At 38.2% G+C, this 15,611-nt stretch overlaps 1 protein-coding gene across 1 annotated transcript in view; it reads right to left on the reverse strand.

Moving 5' to 3' along the window:
- CUBN (cubilin) overlaps positions 1–15,611 on the reverse strand; it is a 263,943-nt gene that overhangs the window by 176,708 nt on the left and 71,624 nt on the right. Inside the window, exons 23-27 of the mRNA XM_061436135.1 lie at positions 12,856–13,048; positions 11,380–11,540; positions 10,770–10,951; positions 9,699–9,855; positions 8,163–8,350 (exon numbers count right to left, since the gene is read on the reverse strand). Coding sequence (XP_061292119.1) covers positions 8,163–8,350; positions 9,699–9,855; positions 10,770–10,951; positions 11,380–11,540; positions 12,856–13,048 — 881 coding nt within the window. The remainder of the gene's footprint in view (positions 1–8,162; positions 8,351–9,698; positions 9,856–10,769; positions 10,952–11,379; positions 11,541–12,855; positions 13,049–15,611) is intronic.

Below are 15,611 nucleotides of genomic sequence, written 5' to 3' on the forward strand. Positions count from 1 at the left end.
TCCAGCTCTGCAACATCTTGTCCAGTTACTCTTCCCCAGGAACCCTGGATAATATTCCTGATAGCATTTAATGCAACTTGTGACTAAATTGGTATACTGTTGCAAACTGACTAAGGGCTTCCCTGGTGGTTTAGCAGTACAGAATCTGCCTGCCAATGCAAGAGACATAAGTTCAATCCCTGGATTGGGAAGATCCTCTGAAGGAGAACAGGGCAACCCACTTCAGTATATCTTGCCTGGAGAATCCCACGACAGAAGAGCCTGGCGAGCAATAATCCATGAAGTCTCAAAGAGGTAGACACGACTTAGCGACTAAACAGCAACAGTAACAATAATACATTGACTAACATCTGTCTCCTCCATGAAAACAAGGAAAACTGATGCTAAAACAGTTGTATTTCCACAGCCTATGTGTCTAAAATATATTTGAGTGACTGAATGAGTGGATAAATAAATGAGCAATGTCTATTTAGGGCGGTAAAAACCTGAGGAAGTACTACAGCAAAAACAGAACAAAACAGATCCTGTTGCATTGTGTTTGATTCAGCATTTCTCAAATTTATGAGAACACTGGTCTCTATTTGTAAGACATCTGTCAACATGTGTGGCAGAGAGAGCTAAGTGATTTCCCCAAATGCAGTTCCCCTTTGTCTGCATGCCTGAACCACTATATGGAAGGCAGAGGAACACCTGAATTGGTCTCCAACGTGACTGAGAAGTAAACTTGTATTGTACTAAGCATCTGAGCATTTCTGAGTTCTCCATAAAACAGCTAGTATTCTTTCCTGTGTTCAGTTGCTCAGTCATCTCCAACTTTTTGTGACCCCATGGACTATAGCCCACCAGGCTCCTCTTTCCATGGAATTTCCCAGGCAACAATACTGGAGCAAGTTGCCATTTCCAGAGGATCTTTCTGACCAGGGATTGAACCCATGTCTCCTGCATCTCCTGCATTGACAGGCAGATTCTTTACCTCTGAGCCATCTGGAAGGCCCACAGTATTCCTTAATCAGGCCTTTGGGCCTGATGCTGCAGAGTTGTAGTTACGGAAAACACTGCTCAGGCTGCAAACTTGGACAACATGCGTGTAAGACTGGAAGACTGACGGACATCAGTGACGTTCTCAAGGATGCTTTTCATTAGCAGCGCACTGTTTTGTCACTGAAAGGAGGACATGGAAGTGCAAAAAGCAATGATATAAATAGCTGGGGAAGATGACATCAGAAAGAGGATTTGGCAAGGGATGAAGTGAATCTTATAAAGGCTACAGGGAAATACATTTGACAGAAGTCACTGACATAATTGAGAGGACTTGAAAGGGACATAAGTGGAAAGGGAAGGCATTAGAAAGAATGTTGAAATAATGGAAGATGATAGTGGCAAAGGTATCCAATAAAGAAGGTGGGGAAGAAGTTTAGAATCAGAATTCAGACACTGCAAAGTGAATCTGACATGTTAATGTACTGAGATAAATATAACAGTATCCGTGAGCCTTAGTGAATCAAAGCATACAATGTATGCTTGATTTTGTACAGCTTTGGCTGTAGCAATGGAAAAGTAAGCCCTATTGAAAAAGAAACATGGAAAAGCCCTTGAAGGTATATGCTAAGAAGACCCCTATTATAATCCTTACGACTTCCCAGGAGAGAGTTTTGAAGTGAGGATGAAACGTGCTGTCGTGATTGAAGTGGGCTGCAGACAGTGGCCCCAGCTGCTAAACTGAGGCTAATTCAGGGTTTGCTCTATTGGGATCCCTGGGGATTTTGACTGAATGGAGCCGGGGTGGGGTCTAGGGCCTATGAATATATTTTTAAACAAGTTACCTAAATGATTCTGGAATGAAGGCAGATTTAGTAGCTAGTTATGGGGGCTTTATCCTCCACATCACATTCTTCCTCAGCAGAAGGTTTTTTTTTGTTTTTTTTTAAAGGAAAGATATCAACACCAGTGGAGCAAAAAGAAACCAGGGATGGCAGAGGTCAGATGTCTTTGTGGACATCTCTCAGGTGTCTTGTTCTTAAAAAAAGCATGCTGTTTGCTGAATTCTTTATATTCTGTACTCTGTCAGAGAGTGCTGAGTGAAGAGATGTGCTCTCCTGAACTAATCCTGACCAGCAGAGACGTGGTTGTGACTGTAGAAATGAACAAGCCATTACGAGAGAGTGATCCATTTCCTCCGAATCTGTGATGACATGTCAGTCATGGGCATGAGGCTTTAGGGAGAGAGATTCTGAAAGGAGATATGAGCACATGGACCAAAAAAATTTTTTAATTAAAAAATTAATGAAAGAACAAAGAAATTCAATAGAAAAAGGAAAGGAAATTCAAGAAAAAAGACATACTCTAAAAAAAAAGAAATTAAACTCTGTCCGTAAAGTCAGGAATAATTTGGGGGTTGCGGTAGGTAAGAAAAGGGAAACCCTCTGAAGAACTCAGTCTAAGAAAAAAACCCATGGATGTACATGGTAGCTTTCTGACCATCCCATAAGCGCACATACAAATTAGCTAAACTTTGGGATATGGCGCAGTTAGAAAGAAATGTCTATTTTTTTAAGCTACGATTGGGGCAAAAGAAAGATGGAAATGTGAGTTGGACCACTGCTTCGAGAAGACAGTGTAACATGATGAAGGTGAAGTAGAAGACACCTCTTGTGATTTTGAAACTGGGAGAAGAAACAGGAAATCCAGTTTAGAGGATAAGTCTGTCAGTGTCTTTAAAATAATTTTCCCATGCTTAAGTGCATTACACCGCACAGTCCTGATAGGTATGGTCACTACAGAACAAATTGTGTAATCTTGCTCACTTCATAGGCAATTCAAACCACACTTCAGGGGAACTCCCTGGTGGTCCAGTGGCTAAGACGCCACACTTTCACTCTTGACAGCCCAGGTTCAACACCTCGTTGAGGAACTAGGATCACACAAGCTGCAGGTCATAGCCAAAAAAGAGAACAAAAGGCTTTAGCACACCGGCAGAATCCATGTATGTCCCTGCTGAAAGGTTTTGTCTCTTTCCACAGATATGAACTATGAGCATCTTGGGCCAGAGGGCTAGACCTTGCTGCCCCTGGTCAGAGCTGGTCATACTGAACAGAGGGGCACTTATCCATTGACAGCTAGATCCTTGCCTTGTTGTCAGACTCAAAGACATGAGCACCTGGTGACAGGACGTAACCTGTCACCAAGAGAAAGTCTAGTTGTTTGTAAGCACCTGAGGCCCACGGTCTTGAAATGTTATGGCTGGGGTGCCCTTATTTAAGTTACATCTGTGAAATTGCAGAAACTCAGAGGAAGCTTCTGAGATGAAAAAGGAGGCCAGAGTCTATGTTCACAGCAAGAAACAAGAAAGTCAGAAGAAAGAAGAAGAAGGGAGTCACTCCTGAGCCTTCTTAGTCTCTGCCCTCTCCCAGCTTTTCAGTTGGTCCCGTGTGTTATGAGGCGGCTTTTTAAACTTTCCTAGGGAACAGCCATTGCACAAACACTAGTCTTTTCCCCATGGGTCAGTTTGAGTGTGTATCTACAACCAAGAGTATAAGACAGAAGAGGGAACACAGGCAGATGCCAGAGGTCTGAAGGGGAAATGTCTTAACTTCCAAAATGTGGGAAAGATTTATTCTGGAATCTCACAGATGAGTAAGATGGATGGTAATTTTAGGGAAAAATTCTACATTGGACCCTGAACATAAGTTGTCAGTATGAAGCAAAGATATAATAAATGATCACTGTTTCCCTATGCAAAGGTCATGCTAAATAGCTTACATTTCTCTTGGTGACAGGGTCACTGAAGTGCTCAACTTGGGAGTTCCATGGAAACTCCCTCGTGTCACCTCTGAGAGTGATAATTCTGAAAGAGAACACACACGGAGTATGTGTGGTGTCATGGCTTGGGGCATTGGCATGGAGCCACAGTGCCCGGTGGAAAGCCTGGCTCTGGTAATATAATCTGTGTGACTGTGGACAACCTGCCTTTGTCTCAGTTTCCTCACCTGTCAAATGAGATAATGATATTTCCTACATTACACGGTTGCTTCAAGAATTATCTAGTAAGTAATGCATTTGACAAATACAAGCTATTATTATTACCAACTTTGTTTGAATGGTGCTTTCCTAAAAGTGTTCAATAACAGAAGCATTTTAACCCAAGAAACCTATCATTTTAGAATACTTGAAACAGGTAGCATCTTTCTGATATTTACCAAATGTTTATATTTATCTGATATTTATATTTTCTGATATTTATTTTTTAAGAAGTCATAGGCTAATGAGTCTACATGCAAATAAATAATACTCTAAAGACCAGAGGATTTAGAGGAATTATCATGAGATGGAACTCTGAGGCAAAATAGTCCAGTATAACTTACTAGAAATAATATCCTATGTTTAGCTATGAAGTCACTGCCTTTTATGTAAAAATGACCTGGAGACCACAAGTGTTTAATATCATCCAACACCATGACGTGGCTAACAACAAACCTATTAGAGCACACAAACCAGATAATATGGTCCAACGCCAAGTTAGTAGGAGAACTGAATCCAATCCTGGACCACATTTGAAGAGACACTGACATACCAGCAAGCACAAAGCGGAGGGGATCCCATGGGAGCTGACCTTTCTGGACCCTTGGGAGCATCCCTCCTTGCTTATTACTGTCACCTTCTGTCCCAGTCTCTTCCTTCAGCTTCTATGACACAAAAACCTCTTGGTTTTCCTCCATCCTTGGCTCCCCACCCACAGGCTCCCAGAACCAACACAGTCTCTGGATTTCCTGTACATTTCTGTGCTGATTTTTCCCAAATCCATTACTTTTGTTTGTATTTTCAATACTGATTTAAAAACTTCTTCTTCCAGATACAGCCCCAGTCTCAAAATAAAAATGAAAAAGCGAAATCAAGTGATAAAATACAAAAAGAATCCTAAGGTTGACTTCCTAAAACTGCAGGGGCAACACAGCCTTACTCCTTTAAGCAAATGACCCTTCCTCCCACTAAGTATTTTATTTCCAAATCTGAATTCTTTCATTTCACCCAGAGGACAAAGGCATAGAGGATGGATTCGTTTCCCAGTGGTATCTTTACCAACCCACACGTCTCAGCAAGGCTGGGCACAGTGTCCCACCAGCACCTAATCAAGTCCTTGCATAGTTTCAGTTCTGTTAATTGAAAATAACTCAATTCTGGCTGCAGTCACAGCTACTCACTTTGAACTTGACTAAATCACTTGAAAAAAACCCTTGAACTAGAAGTTATAAAATAATGGAAGCTAGGTTTCATGTTTGTGGCTATTCTCTCCATTAATGGTCATTTGTGCTTTTAGAATTTCCATCATAAACCAGCCATTGTAGCGATTGCTTTGGTCTTGCCCCTTGGCTTACAGAAATGGAAAACATCTCCTCCCTCTGGCAACAGTGTCATTCTTTGGAAGGCTTAGCTGAACTTCTGGTTCTCATTCTGTATTTTTGTGGCTTTCACCATCAAAGTTGCACAAGATACATGGCCCATCTGTAACATCATCTGTGGAGCGGCTCTGCTGTTATTGGAACAAGTTTTCTAACACTTCCAAAAATTATCCGATGGGCCTTTTTGTTACCATTTCACCCTCAAGTAAGTCCAAAGAGGTGGAGTCTGGTCCCTGGAAAGGTTTCATCTCATTTGCTCCCACTCTTTCTGCCAAAGCCGTCCTTAAAACCCAGTTCAAAAGCTTCCTGTTGGCCCCGCTCTCTGCATTGTGCTTTTTATCAAATAAGGCGCCCAGCAGATTGGTAAACATGCAGTACTCTGCACACCCATGAATTCTATTTTGGTATGTGCTCAAAGTGGTAGAATTGTAGTGAATGTGTAGAGATTACACAAAAATGCCAGTCTGGAATTCAGTTCTTTCTTATAGCTTATCTTTCAGCTGATGCTAAAATATGGCTGTGATGTTCAATTTAACCTGAACTTACTGAACTCCCATAAGACCTCAATTCTATAATCAGGGCCTGGGTTACAAAGTTAGCAGGAGACAGTTCTCACCTTCATAAAGCTTACAGTCCAGTAGGGCGGGTGGGCACAATCACACACGGTAAGAATATGATATGACAAACTGCTTATGTCTGTGGTATGAACAAGCGGCTTTGAAAGAAACCTTTGTATTTTTTCCTAAAGAATGAACAAAATCTCACCATGTGAAGAAAAGAAGATGATCACTCCAGGTAAATGGAATGAGACAAATATGCCATTGTCAAGCTTGTGAAGACCACCTAAGCACTAGATCAAGAAAGTAAAGTGAAGTGAAAGTCACTTAGTCATGTCTGACTCTTTGCAACCCAATGGACTGTAGCCTGCCAGGCTCCTTTGTCCATGGAATTCTCTAAGCAAGAATACTGGAGAGTGTAGCTGTTCCCTTCTCCAGGAGTTCTTCCCAACCAGGGATTGAAACCAGGTCTTCCATATTGCAGGTGGATTCTTTACCATCTGAGCCACCAGGGAAGCCTAAGAATACTGGAGTGGATAGCCTATCCCTTCTCCAGCAAATCTTGCTGACCCAGGAATCAACCTAGGGTCTCCTGCATTGCAGGTAGATTCTTTACCAGCTGAGCTACCAGGGAAGCCCACAGATTAAGGAAAGGGGATTTTTAAAATCTCTGTCAAGTTTGTGCTTTTTTAATGTTTGTTTCATGTTGTCTCATGTTTTCTTTGACTACTAGTAAATATAACTTTCTGGTGGATAAACACTATGGTTACTGTTTCTCTAATACTGAGTTTTTCTAAATATAAAGCAAGATTTTTTTAACCCCCCAAAATATCCTTCAAAGGCAAGGAATCCATATATTAATATTCAGCACCTCACTAAGTCTCTCAAAGCTTTCTCTTCTTTGCTTTGAAAAACAAAAGTGCTATTTGGAAAAGATATGATAATCTCAAATGACCTCCATCAATGCTAGCTTTTTTTTTTTTTTTTTTAAGAATTGCTTTAAAAGAGGGTTAAAACACTTTTACAAAGATAAAGGCTTTTTCTGTGATTCCCACCACCACCGTCCCCCTCAACCCCGGGACTATGTCCTGAAAGTTACACACACTGGATGGTGAAAGTCTTTGCAAGCAAGACTTCCTAAAATCACTGTCCATCTTAAAGAGATCGATACTCAATTATTAAGTTGTGGATAGAAGGGATACAGGAAATGTCCTAATGTTATCAGAGTGGGGACTGGCCTCTTAGAAAAGATCTCTAATGAAAACATTATATATGGATTAGAAGTATTATATGCTAGCATGGAGATGGAGATAAAGATGTGTTAAGTGACTCAAAAGTGATTTTATTAATGATGAGAACTAGATGTCAAAACATATGTAAACAGTCTGAGTAAAATTGTTTTATGAAAGTGGAAACTAACATTCTAAATTAATACAATGGCTTATAAAATATATAATTTTATATATGATTATATAATTACATTAATAAAGAAAGATAAGTAACCACCTAACTTTTCAATCTATACCTCCACAAAGTTGCATATTCAAATCAACAAAAAAGCTTTGGTAAATAAAATATCTTATCCTAAAAGTAGCATATTACCTTCTATTTGGAGGTACTTAATTTTCCAGCAACTTTCATTGCATAGCATTGTATACAGAAAGTTCAGTAAATGCTACTTGTGGTCATTATTATAACAAATAGAAACTTCCAATTTACAAACAGAAAAATTAATTGAAATGAACTCAGGTGTAAAAATAAAACACAAGAATCAAAATCATGATTCCCAGTATCAGCTTAATTAGGTATTAAAGTCATGATATTTAAATACTTTCTGATCTCTCTTTATAAATAAGAACAAACAAAAAATAACCAACAAAAACCAGAAGTTTTTCTTCCGCTTCTGCATTTTTTAGGTAAGATGAGGTTACTCAGTCCAGAAGTTACATTGAAACCTTAAAACACAGGTAGTTTTAAGGTTTCATATAATTTAAGGTTTGCATATAATTTAATGGATTAAGTACCCTTATTATTAAGGTGATGCAACGAAAGAGACTTGAAACACATCTGTCCAAATACCATGTATAGTCAGCGTATTACAGACATATAGGACAGGGTGAATGGTTTGGTTCTGCAAAGCATGATAACTTACCTTGGCTTGCTAACTTGAACAGAAAATGCAGTGATTATTTAGCTTCAGAACACATACCTCTAAATAGTCAGTGGAGCAGTTTGTGTAATATTCCAATTCAAATGCTAAAAACGTATAATTCACAGTGTTTCCAGTTGTTGCTTGGATGGTCCAGTTGCAACGCTGGTTGACCGAATAGGGATTTGGATAATGTATACTCTCTAAGGTGCCATAGGTTTGATTCACAATCACCACGTTATCACATGCTGGGAAAAATAACAATGACTGTTAACCACTATCATACGTATCATAATTGCCCCAAGATGTGTATGATTTTTCTATAGGAAAATATCTATGTTAAAAAGAAACATATATATGTGTGTATACACAAATACACACACACGCATACACATAAATAGACGCATACATACACAGGTAGTTGGTGCAGCATTTTTATATGGAAATGGTCTCCATTTAGAACAAATGTGAAATAATATTTAAATGAATTCATAAACTTTAAAGTGTCATGAAAATTGCCTGTGTTAAAACTGGCATCATGTTGCTGTGAATTGGTGCAGAGAATAGCGTAGCCTGACTCACACATCAGTCTAATTTGTTTGTTTAGAAAAGTGTATTAAACATTCTATGCTTCTGTTTTTCTAACTTTAGCATTTGGAAGAGACAGAAATCTTGACCTTTAAATTCAACAGTTTAGAAACACAAAGTCCTATGTGAGTGCTAAAAATGATTAACAACATGGCTTTGTTCAACATTCAAAAGTCAGCATGAAATTCATAATAAAGACTCTGTTATTCCTCTAGTTAGTCATCAGGAAGATTCAATTGAATAGAAGCAATGTAAAAGATTTGAAGAAGAAACGAAAACATTAAATTTTGAAAAAAAGTCTTCAATCCGATGGTGGCATTTTCTTTAGCTGAGTTTTCAACACGACCGTACTAGGCACTTCTACGTATGGCTAGTCTTGGGAGCCACTGCCAAATTCTACCAAACTTAATGACTTGAATGAGGCCTAGGCATGCCTTTTCTCCAGTCTTTTGCATATTGTATGATGTGTAATAAAAGAGAATGGGAAAATAAATGTATTGAAAAATTGTCGCTGAAAAATGTGGTTTGTAGTTGCATTTCTCCTACATTGCTTCTTGACAGGTAACTGGGACACCATTTGTAAGTCATTGAGGTCTACAGTTTCCCTTAATAAAATTTAAGTACCTTTTGAGATAGAAGACAAAAGCAATAGTGTTGGATAACTTTGTATAATAGAATGGTGTCCCATTATTGACAGTCCCAATTAGAAGACTATCATGTTTAATTCAAATGAAAACCCATTAGCTGCTAACCAGTTACACCAATCTTTAAATTGTGACTATCTAAGCAAATTCTTCTTCCAGCTTTCTGAGCTTACCACATGTGTTAGTTACATGACATTATACTCAATGTGTAAGCATTTCTCCATCAAACAGAGTTAAACTTTTTCATAAGGAACTAAGATTTATTTTAGTTGCTCAAACTAATGGGTTACACTTCTTTCAATTTGCTTCATTCAAGAGACTGAATACCCACTGCAGTCACTGAGCAACCAGTACACACACTTACTCTGCTGGTATTTAACCAGGAAGCCGCCTCCTTGCTGGCCTTCATCTGTCCTCAGTTTTAAAGACATGCTGTCTCCACTGGAACGGATGACAGATGGCTTCTCATTCCCACAAAGCCGAGTTAACAGATGAGAGCTGGTACTTGACCCATCATAGACCTTTAAGAAAACGTTTTATTGTTTGTTTGTTTGTTTGTCACGCCACAAGGCATGCGAGATCTTAGTTCCCTGACCAGGGATCAAACTTGTGCCCCCTGCAATGGACGTGCAGAGTCTTAATCACTAGACCGCCAGGGAAGTTCCAAGAAAATATTTTAAATGTCAGATGATTATGGCTGTAAACATTATCTAAATGACTCTGCAATTCTTGATAAGTGGGGAAGAAATACAAAATGATATAACAATAGAAGAGCCCTGAATCAAATATCTTATAAAATTGTATTTAAATGTCTATAAACCTGAGCTATGTACTCAAGCTGTGGCTGTATATAAGGGTAAGGGAAAGAACCTAGCCTGAAATGTAAAGATTGAAAATAAAGGATTGTTACATGTTTTTGAGACCATAGCTATTATCAGTAGTCTTCCTTGCTTTTTTATTTCATAGTTTATCATTTATGACACTTTAACACATTTTTTATTTAGGTGGTTATTTAATGGAGATGGTGACTTACTGGTACTGTAAAAAGCTCTGTTTTATTGACTTCAGTTATCTTTAATTCAACCTCTGACACAGTCCTCTAGATTGTTAGTTTTCAATACATATATACAAATCATGTAGATAATAACTATGATAAATCTCATAACCCCTTTCAGGAGATTTTTAACCGTATCTTAACAGTCTATATTCAATATATTTTAAAGACTTAATATACCAAGCCATTCATTAATATATGCTGTACTTAGAAAGGTATTTTCATCAAATTTTCTTTTAATTTTTTATTTTGTTTAAATTTTTAATGTGGATATTGTTTAAATGATCCCTTTTCCTGAATCTCAGAAATAAAAAATGAGGCATCAATGTGCACCGGGCAAGATGGGAGCAGTGAAAGCTACAAGTGAAACTTCATACATACAGCCAGATAGTCTTGACTACAATTTGGATGATACTCCAAATGGAAGTCTTCAAACTCCAGCAGGAACGGACTGCCACGGCTGGCCTTCAGCCACCAGGAGCACTCAGAGCTGTGATAGTAGGGCATCGGGTAGTTGGGGGACGTGAATGTGCCGGTGGACGTGGTGAGATTGCCCCCACAACCTGCGGGAGAAAGACTGGGGATAACACACAGTCTTTTCTTTCTGTAAAACGGAATTCTCTTGTCTATTTCAAACTGGTGCTACTGTCACTCCCCTTAAAAACCAACAAAACAACCCTGCACCACCAAAGACTAGCTGGCTTAAAATGTCAATTCACATCAGTGTACTTTCCTTTTCCCAACCAAGATGACCAGCTTGATGAACTATACCAGGGAATATGACATTTTCCCTTACTATGTCCTTCAAAAATAAAAACAAAAACAAAACAGTTAGAGTTAATTCAGAAATATTCACAATGTTGAAGTTTATTACAAATAGTACTGACAAAATACAGCTAGAAAAAAATAATATGTAACAGCACAGCAATCCAAGAATGAAAAATCCAATCTGATTGGACTCTCCAATAAAGGGCAAGTCTTGGCCATTTACCTGTTAAGGACCCATCCCAGTAAGCCAAGAATCCAGGCCCAGAGCCGAAGAAGTCACTCTTAAATTTTAACCATAACTTGTTACTGTGGGAGATGATTCTTGGAGGTAAATTTGAACCACAGTATTGCCCCAGGAGTGGTGAATTTTCATAGCCTCCATTCCTGTGACAAAATATAGGTGTGATCATTTATTAGGTTATTAGGTTATAATATAAACATTTAACATTAATTAACTTTGAGATCAAAAACAGATCCATTTGTCAGTCAACCTCTCTCAAAAATATTCTGAAAACAATTGCAAGCTTTCAGTTTTTCACTTTATTAAATAGCATGTGAATAACAATGAATAAAATCACCATCATTTATTGTTGACCTGACATTTTATACACCCAATTACAAATAGAGAAAAAGTACTCAATCTTCTCTCTTTCAAATAAAGCATCTGCCAAATGTATCACAGAACAAAAGATAAAGAAACAAAAATTATTAACAATATAAACAAATGTGGCTTAATTTTACAGAGAAACTTGAATGTTTTTCTAATTTGAAAGTTTTCAAAATGTAATATATTTGACATAGTTATGCATAGTTTTAAAAATACTTCCTTCCCTAAGAACTTTTGGGGTCTTAAATCTAGTTTACTATCTATAGTTTATATTCTGTATTTTCCAAGCCTAAAAAAAGATTCATTCAACCAATGACTGCTGATAATTAAGAAAATCATCTTATTTTAGCATTATATGGTGGTGGTGCTCAATCGCTAAGTCATGTTCGACTCTTGGCAGACCCATGAACTGCAGCATGCCGGGTTTCCCTGTCCTTCACTATGTCTACTCAAACTCATGTGCATCGAGTTGGGGATGCCATTCAACCATCTCATCCTCTCTCACCCTCTTTTCCTCCTGCCGTCAATCTTTCCCAGCATCAGGGAATTGTGATTTACTGTTTAAGTAGCTTACTTTACATCAGAGAACTAAATTTAGTATAAAATAGTATAAGATTCTAGCCTTTTGAAATGCCAAATAAAAACTTTAACACAGAAGGGCAACAAATTATTAGTCTAATTTAACTCACTGCAACGATCTGGAAATCCCATGGACACAGAAGCCTGGTGGGCTATAGTCCATGGAGTCGCAAAAGAGTCAAACATGACATAGCGACTAAAACAACAATAACAATCTGGGGAGATATTAATATATACCTTAACTCACCTTTACTGCAAATATAACTTTAAAAAACCCATCCTTTCAAAGCAATGAAGAATTAACGAAAAAGCCTTGCACTGAAATTCACAAGCCTTTCTGTTTTCCTACTGCTAAGTCAGGTTCCAAACGACAAACTTTGTATCTTGTAAGAAAGAGCACAAAAAGGAGCTTCACAGAACATTTTCTATATTTTTTCTTATCCTTTCCAAGAAAAATTAAAAGTGAAAATAAATAAGAAAAAAAAAAGATTATGATGAAATAAAGGTGCTTACCTGATTTCCACATAATCTGCTACACATGTACTACCAATGGCATCCTCCAAGGAGAAGTTTGTGAAGTGTAACGCAATCTGTTGGCTGCTTTCCACTGTGATCCTATAAATGCATTCCAAGTTGTTGGGGTAAAAACCGGGGAAGTTTGGAGAAGTGAAAGTCCCAGATTCTTCTGTATAGTCATTCAAGCATGCTGTAAAAAGAAACAGATCCCAAGAGGAAAAATAATTTACAAGATAATACATTTATAAGACATTTAGTTATATATACGTCATTAATTTATGCTAATATATTTGATTTTCAATATGCCATTCTGGGATGTTCAAAGAATGACTTCCTTTCAAAACAAAGTTTTCGAAATCTCAAAGGCAAAAACAATTACTAATAGTAAACCTAAGCTATATGGTGGAAGTAGTTACATGTAACCACAACTTTTTGGTTCTTGAAAGTACTTTAATTTTTTCTAATCCATGCAAATTATCATAAACATTATAAACTAGGCTTACCTACAGAAATCACAGGGGAAGGCTTAGTAATAATTCAGTTCTTTCAAACTTTCTTTCAAAATGGTTTTTGTCAAAGCACGCATTTATGAGAAATGACAAAACCAGTACTCAGCCACATGGGGATGAATAGGAGACGAGACCCGGGGATAGGAATGACCTTGAATCAATGCCCAGTTCAGATACCAGCAAGCTGTACAACCTTAGGCAACTTGCTCCACTGTTCTGAGCCTCATCTCAAAAATGGAGATGTAACTATTTTTGAGTATACACCCAAGGGTCATAGATAATACAATTAAAGGACTTGAACATGGCATTGTTCATGCTATATTGACTATGGCAAAGCTTTTGACTGTGTGGATCACAAAAACTGTGGAAAATTCTTAAAGAGATAGGAATACCGGACCACCTGACATGCCTTCTCAGAAATCTGTATGCAGGTCAAGAAGTAACAGCTAGAACTGGACATGGAACAACAGACTGGTTCCAAATAGGAAAAGGAGTACGTCAAGGCTGTATATTGTCACCCTGCTTATTTAACTTAAATGCAGAGTACATCATGATAAATGCTGGACTGGATGAAGCACAGCTTGAATCAAGGTTGCCAGGAGAAAGATCAATAACTTCAGATATGCAGATGACACACACTTATGGCAGAAAGTGAAGAAGAACTACAGAGCCTCTTGATGAAAGTGAAAGAGGAGAGTGAAAAAGTTGGCTTAAAGCTCAACATTCAGAAAACAAAGATCATGGCATCTGGTCCCATCACTTCATGGCAAATAGATGGGGAAACAGCGGAAACAGTGGGAGAATTTATTTTGGGGGGCTCCAAAATCATTGCAGATGGTGATTGCAGCTGTGAAATTAAAAGATACTTGCTCCTTGGAAGAAAAGTTATGACCAACCTAGATAGCATATTAAAAAGCAGAGACATTACTTTGCCAACAAAGGTTCATCTAGTCAAAGCTATGGTTTTTCCAGTAGTCATGTATGGATGTGAGAGTTGAACTATAAAGAAAGCTGAGCACCAAAGAATTGATGCTTTTGAACTGTGGTGTTGGAGAAGATTCTTGAGAGTCTCTTGGACTGCAAGGAGATCCAACTAGTCCATCCTAAAGGAAATCAATCATGAATATCCATTGGAAGGACTGATGTTGAAGCTGAACCTCCAATTCTTTGGCCACCTGATGCGAAGAACTGGCTCATTTGAAAAGACCCTGATGCTAGGAAAGATTGAAGGTGGGAGGAGAAGGGGATGACAGAGGATGAGATGGTTGGATGGCATCACCGATTCAATGGACATGGTTTGGGTGGACTCTGGAAGTTGGGATGGACAGGGAGGCCTGGCGTGCTGCGGTCCACGGGGTTGCAAATGGTTGGACATGACTGAGCGACTGAACTGAACTGAACATAGTATGTGCTTAGTAAATGATAGAGATCATCACTACACTCTAAAATGGGATAGAGAAGTGCAAGAAAGGCAGAGCATAAATATGAGGAATAAATGAGATCATTCATATAAATCTTTTAGATAGGATAATTTTATTTCCTAAATAACTACTAGCTTTTCTACTTTACCAGTTTCAATTTGATCTATTCATCTCTTCATGCTCTCTAGTCACTGACCAACCCACTTAATCTCCTATGCCCTCCAAGTCTGAGGTATTTCTGAAAGAAAATATGGTTTCAATGTATCTTCAACTGTATCTGGTAATAACATAAATCTAGGATCCCGGAGTAGACACAAGTCCCTGATGGGCAGGTTTTGGAGGAGAATAAACTATTATATTTTATGATGAATAAAAAAAGAAAATGAGGGTGGTTAGGTGTGCTATTTCCCCAAGTTGCTGCTGTATAACCATACTCAGAAAAGAAAAAAGGAACCATTGGCACAGAGGTGCACAGAAAACATTACGGGTTCTCCTATCATGTACAGCCCTCAGAATAACAAGCATTTACCACATAGTTGGTTATTTGATTTTAAACAGCAAGTAATCAAGACTTAACTTACTGAAGGAGTTGACGGTGATATTTAACTTCAGGGATGAATGTTGTATACTTTTCTATAGTCTGCCAAGATGTTTCTTCAAGGGCCAAAGAATAATGGAAGGAAGAAAAGGAAGGAAGATCAGAAGAAAGGGAGGGAGGAAAGAAGGGAAGGAGGAGGAAAAAGACAGAGATAAAGCAGGGGAAAGCAGGAGCAGGGCTCTGTGTGAAGAGGTGGTATATTAAGTATTTCAGATCCAGTAAGGA

This window comes from Bos javanicus, chromosome 13, assembly GCF_032452875.1.
Source record: "Bos javanicus breed banteng chromosome 13, ARS-OSU_banteng_1.0, whole genome shotgun sequence".
Lineage (NCBI taxonomy): Eukaryota > Metazoa > Chordata > Mammalia > Artiodactyla > Bovidae > Bos > Bos javanicus.